The sequence below is a fragment of the Cetorhinus maximus genome, chromosome 15, assembly GCF_964194155.1.
Source record: "Cetorhinus maximus chromosome 15, sCetMax3.hap1.1, whole genome shotgun sequence".
In the NCBI taxonomy this organism is placed as follows: Eukaryota; Metazoa; Chordata; class Chondrichthyes; order Lamniformes; family Cetorhinidae; genus Cetorhinus; species Cetorhinus maximus.
In genome coordinates, this window is record NC_135893.1 from 69,155,870 (window position 1) to 69,170,832 (window position 14,963).

Genomic DNA, 14,963 nt, shown 5'->3' on the forward strand with positions numbered 1-14,963 from the left:
TGGCTCCACAAGGGCTGTGATGGAGAGAACCATCAGTCTTCTCAAGATGCACTTCCATTGCCTGGACCGCTCAGGGGGCGCACTCCAGTACCCCCCAGATTGTGTCTTGGTGATAGTGGTTGCATGCTGCGCTCTCCACAATCTTGCGCTGGAAAAGGGGGAAGCAGTGGACGACAAAGACGTTGACGCAGTGGATGCGGCTGCACATGAATCCAGCAGTGAGTCCGAAGATGAGCACGCACAGGGGAATGCTGAGGGGGTAGACGCTGACCTGGGCATACTGCAGGGAAGCAGGGACGCCCAGGGGGCTTTAATCCAATGAACCTTCAGCTAGCGCACCACAGATGGCCTGGGCTGTAGGCTCCATACTCAATACCTAAGTACCAAATCTTCCAGGTTAGGAACAATAACTAAGGGCCTTGTTAATAAAGCTGAATGTCCCACAAAACACTCCTAACATTTTTGGAAACCAAACACATGCAGAAGAAAAGAGGCACCCTCAGTCATGGTCACATGCCAGAGATGGTGTGACACTGGTGAGACTTCAGGGCCCTCAAGTGTGAGAGGGGGCCTCTGCTGCTCCTCCTCGCAGCCCTGCTCCGTTGATGCTGAAAGGAAGAACTAGGACATTGGATCAGTTAATGTGGAGACAATGACAAAGTGCATCCCTATGCTCCGGATCATCATGCGCTCATCCTTCCATAAGCAATGGTCAAGCCATGTTACAAAATTAAATCACTTAACATTCAGCATTGCTATGGCTGTTGGGAGAACAATGCTGATCTCACTGCTGGGTATACATACCTGGCCGTGGCACCTCAGCCTCACCGACACCAGTGGACTTAGGTGCATGGAGCCTCTCCAAATCCAGGGCCTCCTGCTCAAACAGGCTGAGAATGGCTAATTGCACCTGGCCGCCACCAGTCCTTGCATGCTCTGCAGCATTATGAGCATTCTTCTCCTGAAAATGAGAGAAGAGCATTGATTTGAGCAAATTGTACATGGACTCTCTTCGCGCAAGGCCCACCCTAACCAGAGTGGGACATATCAGAGCTCCAGTGCCTTCTCACCCCGCTGTTGCCGAACACTCACACAAAGGTGCTAGGCCTGTTCCCCAACCTCCACTCCCACTTTGGCCACTTGCTGCCTACATCACATTAGGCACCACACAGTACATCCTTCCGTAGCAAGCACGTGGACCGCAGAGGGCAGCAGATGGTTCGTTGCCACGCCACCTTGAAGCTCCCCTCCCAGCATGTCATCATCCTGACTTGGACATGTCCTGCAGTTCAAGCACTGTGCCTAGGTGCAGTTCATCCAGGTTGCCCCCAAAACAGTCATGTGGGTCTTAGTGTACCACATGTTGCGGGCACAGAACCCATCTCTTCACCACCCTCTCAGGCTGACCTTGGCATGGGCAATATCTGCTGGCCCACCCAGCAAAGGACACATGCTGTCAATGATTCAATGCAGTCACTACACTTGAACTTGGAGGAGGGGGGGAGGGGGGGGGTGGGGGCAGCAGGGGGGAAAGCCGACCTGCTGGGTTAAGTGACCAATGCCAACATTGTCCTCACCCTTCCCGAGCGCAACAAGTCATTGAATCACTTGCAACACTGGATCCAGGTGCACCGCACCACATTGCGGGAGCCCACCACCTCCTCCCAGGCAGGTTTTGTCATGTGGGGGGGGCCTCCTCCTCCCATCCTGGGGAACCAGCACCTCCCGCCGTGCTTCCACCTCCTCGAGGAGAGCAGCAAGGCAGCCATCGGAAAAACGAGAGGCACACTGACCCCCGCCCTACACTCCGGCCTGGCCTGCCCCGATGGCCTACCCTCTGGACTTGCATAACCTCCATTGCCCCTCTGCAGAGCCCTTCACCCAGCCATTGTGAGCAGCCTTTCCAAGGCTGCCAGGCCTTCCTTTATACAGGCCGCTGGGTCGCCACGGACCCGGCAGGCTGAGCGTGCCCGCCGCTGCCCGCCCACCCCAGCTGTGCACGGGAGTTATGAAGTACATTGGGTGGGCCTTAATTGGCCTGCCTGTGTAAAATGGCGACGCAGTACCAATCATGAGCAGTGATCAGGTCTGTGCCCGCTCCCGCTCCGCTCCCCCCGCCATCCAGAAAATTCTGCCCAATGTGTCCCAAAGCACTTCACAGAAGTATTATAAACCAAAAAATGACACTGAACCACTTTAGAAGATATTAGGTCAGATGGCCAAAAAGCTTGGTCAAAGAATTAGATCTTAAGGAGTGTGTCTTAGTGGAGGAAAGCAAGTTAGAGAGGCATAGATTTGTTGGGAGGGAATTCCAGAGGTTAGGGTGTAGGCTGCTGAAGGCATGACCGTGAATGGTGGAGTAATTAAAATTAGGGATGCTCAAAAGGCTAGAATTAGATGAGTGCAAAACAACAGAGGATTGCGGGGCAGAAATAAAGAAGGGGCAAGGCTATGGAGGGATTTGTAAAGATGAGAATTTTAAAATCTAGCTGTTGCTTGGCCGGGAGCCAATGTAAGGCACAGTGCACAGGGTTGAAAGGTGAACAGGACTTGATGTGAGTTAAAACATGGGCAACAGAATTTTGGATGACCTCAAGTTTGTGGAGGGTCGAATGTGGGAGACTATCCAGGAATGTGCTGGAATAGTGATGTCAAGATCCCAACAATTCTCTGAGTGAAAAAAATTCTCCTCAAATCCCCCCGATTTCTCTTGTCAATGATTTTTTTAAATTATGACCTCTGGTTATTGACCCATTCACCAGATGAAATGATTTTTTCTATCTACTTTATGAAAACCTCTCATCATCTTGAGAACCCCTATTTGGTAGCATGTTTTGGGTTTTGCTTTCCTTTTTCGATATATATTTCTACCATTGTCTGCTTGTAGAAGCACCAAAGATTAAATACTAGCTTTTTCTTTTGATATAAAAGCAAAATACTGTGATTGCTGAATCTGTAGTGAGAGAAACAGAGTTAATGTTTCAGCTCTGTGACCTTTCTATTTTCTTTTTTCTGTTTCACCCCCTATCTGGCATGAATTTGATGGGCCAGTGGCCACCTCCTGTTCCATAATAACTCTCTCTATTATTTGTCATAACGCATATTTTTTTCCTGCTGAAAGACCTATTTGTAAAATAACAAGGCAAGCCTTACGTAATAGTGAATCGACTGCAAAGGTAAGCAAGAATTCTGTAATGGAGAGCACTTTAAAATCTTGGCTTAGAAATTCCACACTTTCTTCAGCAAAATTCAAGCATACAATTGAGGGTGTTAAATTTTTTGGCACCAAATGGGGTGGAAGCAGTATATGCCGATTCTTCATCTCAAAATCAATCCCTTCTGAAGTCTCTAACACCTGGGCCATTTTTATAATCTGCCTGCCGAGACTTGATTAATCTCAATTACATATACTATAAGGAGGACCAGTAGCACTGCAACTGTGGGTTTCTCACTTTTGCACTCATAAAGCACTGAGGTACAACAGACAAGTGAAAATAAGGTGTTGAGCCTAAAGAATGTGAAGAGTCTCATTTGTGATTTCTGTAGCTTGGTATGATTATTTGCAGCAAGATTCTTCAGCATACTACCTACACAGACCTGGACTCCCTTCTGACGTTGTGAAAACTTAAGTGATCCTCAGCCTCATTCCCCTCACCCACAATGAGTTCTTCTTAGGAACAGGTATAGCATACCCCATGGGCATTTTCATGGAAGGAGGAGCAACATAATTTGGAGCTGAAAAGAGTGAAGCAGCATTTAAGAAGAATGTGTCCCACCATCTTATTACCCCTGCCCAACCCATAAAATATACAAGCAACGCCTCTGATGTTTCAAAGAAACATTGCCTTCCCTTACCTATTCAAGTGCTTCACCGTGCAACTGGAGAACACTATGGCAAGTGTTGGTTGGTTGCTTATGTTCTACAGAGAGTCATGGGACTGAGGTGAGCTGTTAACCGTGGTTCTGTTGCTAGCTCTCACTTCTGAGTCATAAGGACTTGAGCACAAAAGTCATAGCTGACACTCCAGTGCAGTATATTTGGTTGTGCTGTCTTTTGGATGAGATGTTAACCTGAGGCCCTGTCTGCCCTCTAAGGTGAACGTAAAAGATTGCATAGCACTATTTTGAAGATGAGCAGGGAAGTTATACTTGTTTTCTGGCCAATATTTATCTCTCGGCCAACATCAAGAAAACAAATTATTTGATCATTATCACATTGTTGTTTGTGGGAACTTGCTATGTGAAAATTGGCTGCTGCGTTTCCTATATTAAAACAGTAACTACAGTTCAAAAAATACTTGATCGTTTGTAAAGCATTTTGAGACATCTGTTGGTCATGAAAGGTGCTATATAAATGCAAGTCTTTATTCTCTTTCTTTCCTGTCATGAGGTTTGTGTCTGACAGAATTTCACCACTGGCAGCATCACTGAAGTTTGTCCCTGCCGCCTGCCACATTCCACAAGTGCATTGCTCTGAGGAGGAATAGGCCAGAGACTTGGCATGTACTGCTATCCTGAGAGATGGCAGTATCAAGCCATCTTGCACTGAATCCTGGATTTGTGCCTCCACTGATTCAGGAAATTCTGCTGTAAATAGCTTTCTCGATCATCAGCATGCATGACTCTCTCTACATTTGTGTAAATGCAGTGCAACATAATGTATGGAATGTCTAGTCATTTATCCTTTTTCCAGAACATCTGTATTGTTTAACATCTCAATACAAGTGCTGGTCTGACTTACATCATAAATGTATTTGCAGAGAAAGAAAGATGGATTTTTATCACATCTCTGAGAAACATTTTAAAGCCAAACCCATAACCAATTATGTTGAAGAATACTGATTGTTCCATAGCCATTTTGCATGCAACAAGATCCAAAACCCAACAATGAAATTGTTATCACTGAATGTATATTTGGTATCAATTGAGGGAGGAATATTGGCGAGGTCACCAGAGGAAGCTGTTCTTTTTCAAATAGTGCTGTTGAAAGATTATCTCTGTGACAGGCATTTAATTGGTTTAGTATCTTAGCCAAATATGACACCAATATTTGACACGGCACCAATGCTACCATCCAGTATGATACCTTTGTAATGCTTTTAATTTAATCAAGAAGGAAAGTTTAAAAGAGAGTGTATGGTTCAAAGTACTTTCTTTTTAAGGTAAATACAAATTTTTTTCTTGCAGTAAATTTCTTCAATAGTTTCCTGGGCTACTTGCAGAGCAGCTTGATTGTAGGCAGTGGCAGCGAGAAATGAGTGGTGGTGGTGCAAATTCAGTCTAACATCTGCAATTACCCTAAAAAACTGTGCTGCAGGCCTCCTGGAGTTATATGGCTTATATATTTGACATTGTGTCCTGTTGCTTGCATTGGGAACCTGTCACTACTTCATAAGAATGTTCACTTTAATCAACTTATCCTGCATAGAGTGGAAAGTCAACTATGTGCTCTTCTTTAAATGAAAAATGAAGTTTATTGTAGCAGTATTATTTTCTTCAATAGAAATGGGGAAGTAGACTCTTCAGCCCTAATTTTATGATCCTGGCAAAAATGAGGCAGTGCTAACCCATGGCACAGGAGCATATGCACCAACAACTTGGAATGGTTTCCACTATATTTTATGATTTAAAAAATCACTGTCCCCACTTTGAATAGGATGCTGGCACACATGAAACTTTCCCAGAGTGGCTGATCACACTTGGCTAGAAATCTCAGCAATGGCTGCAACTCAAGGAATTATAGTTTGTCTGACAGGTGTTGAAAGAAGAGTAGCCTAATTGTTCATAGTAGTGATGTGTGAGCAACACTTATTCCTTTGATTCTGTAGAGTTGGAAATGTTACTGCTCCAAAGTAGGCTTTTACCCCTTATCTCGTGCCCCTCATCAAATTCTTCTTCCTACATTTTGTGAGTCAGGTAATCAGGCTACAATATTGTAACCCTGTCACAGATCAACATTTTCTGCAAGCATGCTTTCCCCACTGGGAGATTAATTTTGCAGAGTCACACCATAAATGTAACAGCAATTGAGAATAGTGGAAAAAGAAGACTGGCCAGGAAAGAAACCTCAATAAGACCAGCTGAAATGCATGGAACAAAATACAGGAGGAAGAATTTACAAGTGGGAAAATTGAAACAAAAGAGCATCCATCAACCTTTATGAACCTATATTAACAGGGCAGTTCCTGGGACTCCTCATGGAGCCTCTTGTTTTGAGCATGCCCTGTGCTTTGATTGGAGGTTTGCCCGGAGATTTGAAATTTGATTTTTTAAAAAAGTTAATTTACATATTTGAGAAGCCTCAGTTTTTACCTCCAAATCACTCATGAGAAAGCTGAGTTGCAAATCTGTTGCATGCTTGATTTTCCAACCTGCATATCTCTTAGTCTTCCTTCCCTTTGAACTCCTATTTGTCCAGACTGTGTTTTGTTGATAGCATTATAAATATTGGGAGCTATTTATTGTCACTGAAATGCCTACAAACAACAGTGACCCGCAGGCTTTGATTAGCTTTTATATTTTTGGAACACTTAAAAGTAAATAGTTTTTTTTAAATTATGCAAGTCTATTTGCTTTTCTTACATAGGCATATTGTAGGGCTTTAAGAAACATTTTGCACTTTGAAGTGTTACTCATTCCATATTACCTATTATCTGGTTCAGAGCAGTTGTTGGCTGCACTACTCTAATTTTTTTGGACAAATCTACTTTGTCTGAGTTCTCACTTTTTCCACTTCTGAACACAAAATCTTGCAGTATGATGAAAACAAAGGCTCAGCTTGCTCCCACACAGAAAAAAATACAATTGTTTTGATTTATGAGACACCTAGTCACAATGGACACTTTATGCACCAGGCCCAATAAAATCAATTTAAATTACTTATCTTCACCCACTCCCTCCCCATAAAAAAAACTTTTGTGGATGCCCGTAATTGGTGCAAAGCAGTTTTGAGATAATGCTATAACTGATATGTTATCAGTTATACTCCAGTGTAATTTTTAGCCAGCGTTATCTGTAAGAAAAACTTAGCAGACTTGTATTCTGTGCACTTCCTTTTTTCACAGGTGTTATTAATCCATTTATTTTACCAGCAACAGTATTATGTTACACACCACTTGCAGGGAGTGCAAGATAGAGAGTTGGTGCACTATTTCTCATAATCCTTTTCAAATCTATCAACATCAATATCCTGGGGTCGCCATTGACCAGAAGCTTAACTGGACCAGCCACATAGGTACTGTGGTTACAAGAGCACCTCAGAGGCTGGGTATTCTGCAGCAAGTGACTCACCTAGTAACTCCACACATCCTTTTCACCATCTATAGGGCACACGTCAAGAGTGTGATGAATACTTAACATCTATAGATCCAACAACACTCAAGAAGTTCAACATCATCCAGGACATAACAGCACACTTGATTGGTATCTATCCACCGCCTTAAACATTCACTCCCTCTGCCACCCATGAATAGTGGCTGCAGTGTGTTGTCAAGTAAATAGAAATTGTAATATTTTTCGTCTGGCAATATCATTGTCATATTTCTTATGCACTGGAAGACAGGCTGTTGGGGGTTATAAATATGTTAGTTGGAGTAACAGCCGGTGTGACTGCTAAAGTCTAAAACCAACAGTAAGGAGTGTTTTTTTTATTCATTCAAGGGATGTGGGCTTCGCTGGCTAGGCTGACAGTTATTACCCACCATAATTGCCCATGAGAAGGTGGTGGTAAGCTGCCTTCTTGAACCACTGCAGTCCATGAGGTGTAGGTACACCCACAGTGTTGTTAGGGAGGGAGTTCCAGGATTTTGACCCAGTGACAGTGAAGGAATGGCGATATATTTCCAAGACAGGACGGTGAGTGGCTTGGAGGGGAACTTCCAGGTGGTGGTGTTCCCATGGATCTGCTGCCCTTGTCCTTCTAGATGGTAGTGGTCGTGGGTTTGGAAGGTGCTGTTGAAGGAGCCTTGGAGTGTATGCAGTGTATCTTGTAGTTGGTACAGACTGCTGTCACTGTTCATCAGTGGTGGAGGGAGTGAATGTTTGTGGAAGGGGTGCCAATCAAGTGGGCTGCTTTGTCCTGGATGGTGTCAAGCTTTTTGAGTGTTGTTGGAGCTGCACTCATCATGTGGAGAATATTCCATCACACTCCTGACTTGTTCCTTGTGGACAGGCTTTGGTGAGTCAGGTGGTGCGTTACTCACCACAGGATTCCTAGCTTCTGACCTGCTCTTGTAGGCACAGTATTTATATGGCTAGTCCAGTTCAGTTTCTGGTCAATGGTAACCCCCAGGGTATTGATAGTGGGGGATTCAGCGATAGTAATGCCATTGAATATCAAGGGGTGATGGTTAGATTCTCTCTTGTTGGAGATGGTCATTGCCTGGCGCTTGTGTGGCATGAATGTTACTTGCCACTTGTCAGCCCAAGCCTGGATGTTGCCCAGGTCTTGCTGCATTTGGACATGGACTGCTTCAGTATCTGAGGAGTTGCAAATGGTGCTGAACATTTGCACTGATCAGCGAACATCCCCACTTCTGACCTTATGATAGGTCATTGATGAAGAAGCTGAAGATGGTTGGGCCTAGGACATGCTAATGAACCAAGAGGAACTTAAATCAGAGTTTTGCGTAAAGCAATAACAGGAGTAGTTTTGAACTGAGTTGTTTTAGTTCAGTTTAACTCAGTTTAGTTTGCTGGTTGTAAACGATGTAAGTAAGGTAAAGATAGGGTAAGTTTGTTTTTTATAAGTCTAAGATCTAGGGTAAAGAAATGAGTAATCAATTCTGGGAAGGAAACATTTCTGAAGAGACTGGTTGAGATAATCGATCAAAGGGAAGGAACGCATTTAAGGAAATACTGAAGCCTAGGTGGGGGTAACTGCTTAGACCTCCCAGAAGACAGCAGGGTAGCTGTTCAGACTTCCCAGAAGACAGTATGAACAAGGCCAGATGGGAAGAACCAGTTGTTGTCAGCCTCCAAGGGAAAAGGCACTGTGTGGTAAAATAATACTGGACTTCTATAGGTTTTAAAATCTATAAGGATAGTTGCTGAATAGAAAAGGGGAAGGTTAGCTCTGAGGGTAGTTAGGGTCTTGTGGAATCATTTTAAAGTACTGTTTACTGTGTGAAGCCATTCTTGTGTTTAAGCGTACTTTAGGTATTTTTGCTTTAACTTTTTTAATAAATGTTTATCCGACTATAAACTCATCACAAGTAGCCAAGGACATAATTTCGTCATATACAAATTTCAGGAACCTCTCCTCATATACAAATTTCAAAACCATTTTGGCAGCTGTTTCAAGTTTCCCTTTGAGATTGGGCAGCTCGGCATTTACCATCAGCTGTGCCATAAGTGTATCATCTACAAAACACACTGCAGCAATTTGCCACAGCTTTTTCGATAACACCTTCCAAACCCGTAACCTCCACCACCTAGCAAGGCAAGGGCAACAGGCAGATGGAAATACTACCAACTTCAAGCCATACACCACCCTGACTTGGAACTATATTGCCATTCCTTCATCGGCTCTTGGTCAAAATCTTGGAACTCCCTATCTTACAGTGCTGTGGGAGAACCCACACCACATGGACTGCAGCAGTTCGAGGTAATGGCTCACCACCCCCTTGTGATGGACAGTTAGGGATGGGCAATAAATGCTGAGCTTGCTAGTGACGTCCAAATCCACGACTAAATAAAATAAAAACCAAGGGCAGAATTTTTCATATGGCGGATGGGCTTGGCGGGAGCGGGCGGGGGCTGGTGCGGAGCCAATTGCCACCCGCAATCGGCTCCGCGCCGCCATTTTACGGGCACGAAGGAGCTGCCTCAGGGAGATTGAATCAATATTAAAATCATTAAATAAAAGGTTTAAAAATTTATTTAAACATGTCCCCTCATATGACACAGCCACATGAGATGGGACATGTTTTTATATTTATGAAGAAATTTTACTTATTAAATAAAAGCTTTAGGAAACCTCATCCCGTTCGTGGATGAGGTTTCCTAAAAAACGCAAAGGCCGCTTGGCCTTTTCGCCTGCCTGCCAGCCGTAAGGTTGGATGGGCAGCGTTAACAAGTACGTCAATTAATTTCTTAATAGCCGTTTACGTATCGTTGGGGGCGCAGCCCACTCTGACGCGCGCCCACCGAACGAAACATCACTACTGAGCGCGATGACGTCGGGACGTGTCATTTTACGCATCCATCAGTGTGTCAGGCCCGCCCCCACACGCCGACTGAAAAATCCTGCCCCCCAGAATACAGTGTCAGCCATGTGAAGTTGAATGGCTGCAAACTGTATCCCAAAATTGATTGTGCCATTAAATCAAGAATCAAAGTGATAACTCTTTTTTTAATATTCTTGATAGACACAGATAATTCAAAGGCAACAGCAGATGGATTTCCTTACCATTCAGAGAAAATTGTTTGCTTTGGTCATGTGGCATTTCCCTTTTCTTAATTTGCCTCTTTATTTTTCATATCCTACCATATAAATCAGAATCATTCTGGTTCTGTGTGTATGAGAGAGAGTGAGTTCCAGTTCAGGGTCTATTTTTCAGTCTGGACTTGAGATTCAGTAAATTTCAGTTATGGTTCTGTAACTTCTGGTAAAAAAAATTACAAAATGATCACTTTACACCTAAAATTTTCTTTATATTTTTCATAATTGAGAAGAATTATTTCTATTATGGACATTACGGCATTGTTTCTGATGTCTCTGTGTGACTACAAATTCGAATTTGTGACAAAGGTTGAAGGTTTTTGAAATGAGCTGGAAGCTTAGTAAGTGTAATGTGCACGGTAGTTGAGTCAGCATGTTTAACATTCTGATATCCACACAACATTTGCGATAAAATTAGATAAGATCCTTTGCCCTTTGATCTCTGCTTGTAACTTACATTCTTGTCCGTACAGATGCTGGCGACCCAGCTGACCCTGTGGCACCAACAATTGTTGTTCCTCCGAAAAACACCAGTATAGTCGCTGGCACAAGTGAGGTCACTCTAGAATGTGTTGCCAATGCAAGGTTAGTGGAAAAGAAATGAGCTATGTATTGGTGAATGCTGGTCCGTAAAGAAAAAAGTAATGATTGTACACCTGTTATATATTCTTTATGTTCTATAAATGTCAGAGAATGTTTTAAGCCGAAAGCAAAAGAGAAGCAGTCAGTCAATCTTTATTCAATTTTTTTTAAAAATAGTCAACATGTTAAAGCCTGCTTGTGTTAGGGTCAAAGCTAATTACATATAATTCTCAGGTTGAGCTTCTCATTTAATGCCCATCTGGCAGACAAAAAGGTTATATATTTAGGGTGAGCGAGAGAGAGACACACAAATAGAGAGAAAGGCAGGCAAATTCTCCCTTCATTCTAATTTTATTTCTTAAAAAAAGGATCTGAATTCTGAAAGCAAACTAAACCACTTTAAGAGTGCTGGAGTGGTGGGATAGTAGGAAGGTGAAAGGATAAAGGGAGAAGCGTGAGGAAATAGATAACCCTGGGGGGGGGAGGCGGGGTGAGAGGAAGGTCTCAGCCTAAAGACACAGTTTTCTTGCAACTCCCACTCTCATCCTAAATACAACGTTTGATAGCTCCTTTATCTTTCACGCTATGCCATACCATCCACCACCTGCCACCCAAAAGTAAAAAAGGAAAGGAACAAGCAGAAGTGGACAGAGAAAGAAGCTATGATGAGTTGAGGGAACAGAGGCAGAAAAGAGAAGAAGAGAGAGCAACACAGACAGTGAAGATAAGAGTCCTCATTTTCTCTTATTTATTGTGTGCATACTAACAAATTTTAAAAATCTTTCAGTTCTGCACAAACTTTCTGTCAGCTGTTTCTAGTATAAATTATTATGGCCACATTTATAATGAAACGTGCGTGTATAAGCCTGTCATACTGTAATGCCAAACGTAATACTGTTATGTCGCCATAAGTAGAAGAGAGTACTTAAAGCATGACAACCTAAGTATAGGCATAGTGATTTATCATGGAAATACATAAAATTTGAAGCCAGTTTATTATCCCAACCACGTTCCATTGACTGTTAGGATCAAAGCTATACATTTACGACTATTAGATAGAAATTCTAGTTTTAATGCTTATCTGAATTACATTTGGATTCCCTGGTCAAAGTCCCCCAGCCATCTAAGGTTGCAAGTTCAGCAGAATCAGGAAGCAGCAATAGAAATGGGTCGATCAGATCTATTGTGGCCTGTCCACCCTGAACTGGGTTTTCCTCCCACTGGATGACCACCGGTGGTTCCTACCCACCTACTGCACGTGAATTACAGTACAACCCCATGTTATTCTCCAACTATCAGCCAGGCTCCAGGATAGCCAGGAGAAGAGTGTCAGTAATCTCCAGGGCCGGAACAGAAGGCCCTGCCAAAGTCTGTTTCAGGAGGAAAGGTCCTCATAATGCACACCAATCCATCCTGTTAGGCTGAATTCTATAACTTCGGTTCAGTCCAAAGCCCAAAAATTTAAATGACTCTCTGAACAATCGGGGCTTTTGGTCCCTTTTACCCTCTTTTTCAAGTAACAGTACCCACTGTAGCCCTGCCAGAATTTCCCTTACCAGTGGCAAAGGGCAGATATAATGACGCTCGATCAGGGAAAATAACTTGGGGTGGGATGACAGGTTGAAGTCTAACTGAAAATTATACAAATGTGGACAATGCCTAGGATTACACCTGATTTTCTGATCGTATTACCTTTTGAGACACTTGTGGCTGAAATTTCTTGGCGATTCTGCAAATCTATAGCTGTAATTCTGGCTAGTGATGGCAGAACTTCCCAGAAGATGTCTTGTGAAGTTTCCTAATAACCTTGTCAGGGATGGAACTTCCATTTGGCCCTTTACAAGACAAAGACTGTAGCTGGAGGTAGGATCTCCCTATGTCAGGAGTTCCCTTTCCTTTGGCTCAGTCAGATCTATGTATATCAGTGGGGAGTATTGTACACCCAGTGAAATTAGGCACTCTGACGTCCACAAGAACAGATGTGGTCCCCTTCCATGGGGAGCATTCCAGGGAACTGGCTTGGACCTAAAAAGAGAAGGATTTGTTTTTAACAGATCGGTCATCTGAAGTATGGATCTACTGTGGTTATGAATTAAGTTGGCCAATGTTCAGGCAACCTCCCTTTCCGAAGTTAGGTGGATGACAGTGCATTATCCACGATGGCACATGCAAACACATCCTGACCAAAATGGTGCCCTTACACTGACCACACACACTGACCATACTTCGACCAGAACAACATCGGAAGGCACAGGCTGCTGCTTAGCCAAAGTAACAATCAGAATTATGTCCTGCAGATTTTCATCTCCTTTTTGTTCTGTTAGATTCTGTTAGACATTTGTTAAAATGCAACCACACAACATCCTGCAATATCTCCATTTACTTACGTCTATGATTTGTGGTATAGTTTAATTTTGGTCTGTTTTGCCACTGGAAATTTATTACTGTCAAGAAGATATAATAATGTCTATAACGTTATTGGAAATTATTTTGAAATAGAGTTTAGTGGTGGCTGTGTATGTGTGTCTTAATTGGATTAAAGCCAGCTGGTCTAGAGGCTTTGATGTAGAGAAGTATGTTTGAACTGGTACTTAGATAAATATAGGGAAATAGAAGGTGACGTGTAAAGGGGGCAATTTGCATTTTTAAATAGACCATTCAAAAGAATGGGTGAAATATTACAGCTAACCAGGTGAAGCTCAGAAACAATGTGTTTATTTTTTAAAAAGCTTACTATTAAAGTGGGTATTATGAAAGGGTTTTATTGTTAGAAGGTTTAAAATTTAAAAAAAACCTAGTGACAATGAGAATTTGCATTCAAATAGGAAAATATGTATAAGGAAGAGAAGGCTGTTGGTAAAAGGAGAAGGGATTCTAAGATCTAAAGCCTCCAGCCTTTTAGCCTCAACTCTGCCTGAAAGGACCCAGAGCTGAAAGAAACTCATTTTGAATGCGACTGTCCAGGGTGCGCTTTGCCAGGGTTTTGTTTAAATCTATGTGTTTTACTGTTGCCTTACCAGGGGTCTAACTGAGAGTCAGTTTAATTAGTAGTTATTAATTAATTTGTAGTTATTATAGTAGTAATTTTGTGTGTATGTACTTACAACCTTTATTGTATTAGTAAACGTTTAATTTAGTTTTATTAAAAAAAACCTCTTGTGACTTGGTGGTCTTATTACTACTGAATTCAAAGCCTGCACCTTGAAACATACAAATCGCAAAAATGAGTAATACCAGTTGTTTCAAGTTTCCCTCTGGGATTTGAACAACTCAGCCTTTACCGTCGGCTGCGTCATAATATTGCCTTGTATTTATTTGTTTGTACTGCTGTATTTCTGAACATTAACTTTGATATTTGACCTTGTTCAAGACTTTGTTTATTGATAATTGCATCTCTAAACAGTGGGAACACAACTGATTTTAGAAATGCCAAACCAATAATTCATTGCACCAAAGATGAGAGATAAGGAAGGTAATGGAAGTTTTTTTGTGTAAGTTGAAAAATTGCCAATAAACAGTCACTTTCACCTTAAATTATCTAAGTCAACATCCCATACAAACAGAATAACACTGACAGCCATAAAACTGATGAAAGATATGATTAGATTCTAACACCGAATACAATTAAAATGGACACAATGGAAATGAATTCCCTTTGCCATTCCAGGGCCTCCCACCATAACTCAGGGCAGAATTTTCCCCCCGTTGGGGGGGAAGTTTAGGAGCAGGCACGCGGAGACGCGCCTCCAATCGGCGTGCCGCCATTTTACATGCCAATTAAGGCCCGCCCATTGTGACATCCGCCAGGAAGCGCTATGCACTCCTTGTGCAGGCAAGGGGGGGGGGGGAGTTCCCTGAGCCGAGAGTGCGCTCTTTCACGCATGCGCACAAAAGAGCGCACTCATCTCCCTGAGGCTAAGTGCTGCCTCAGGAAGATCGG

The 14,963-nt window shown here is 42.7% G+C and overlaps 1 protein-coding gene across 2 annotated transcripts in view; it reads left to right on the forward strand.

The window, feature by feature from the left end:
• Positions 1-14,963, forward strand: part of sdk1a (sidekick cell adhesion molecule 1a) — a 950,103-nt gene that overhangs the window by 585,898 nt on the left and 349,242 nt on the right. For both annotated transcript variants that reach the window (XM_078558601.1, XM_078558602.1), the window contains exon 6: positions 10,915-11,026. In XM_078558601.1, the coding sequence (XP_078414727.1) occupies positions 10,915-11,026 (112 nt within the window). The remainder of the gene's footprint in view (positions 1-10,914; positions 11,027-14,963) is intronic.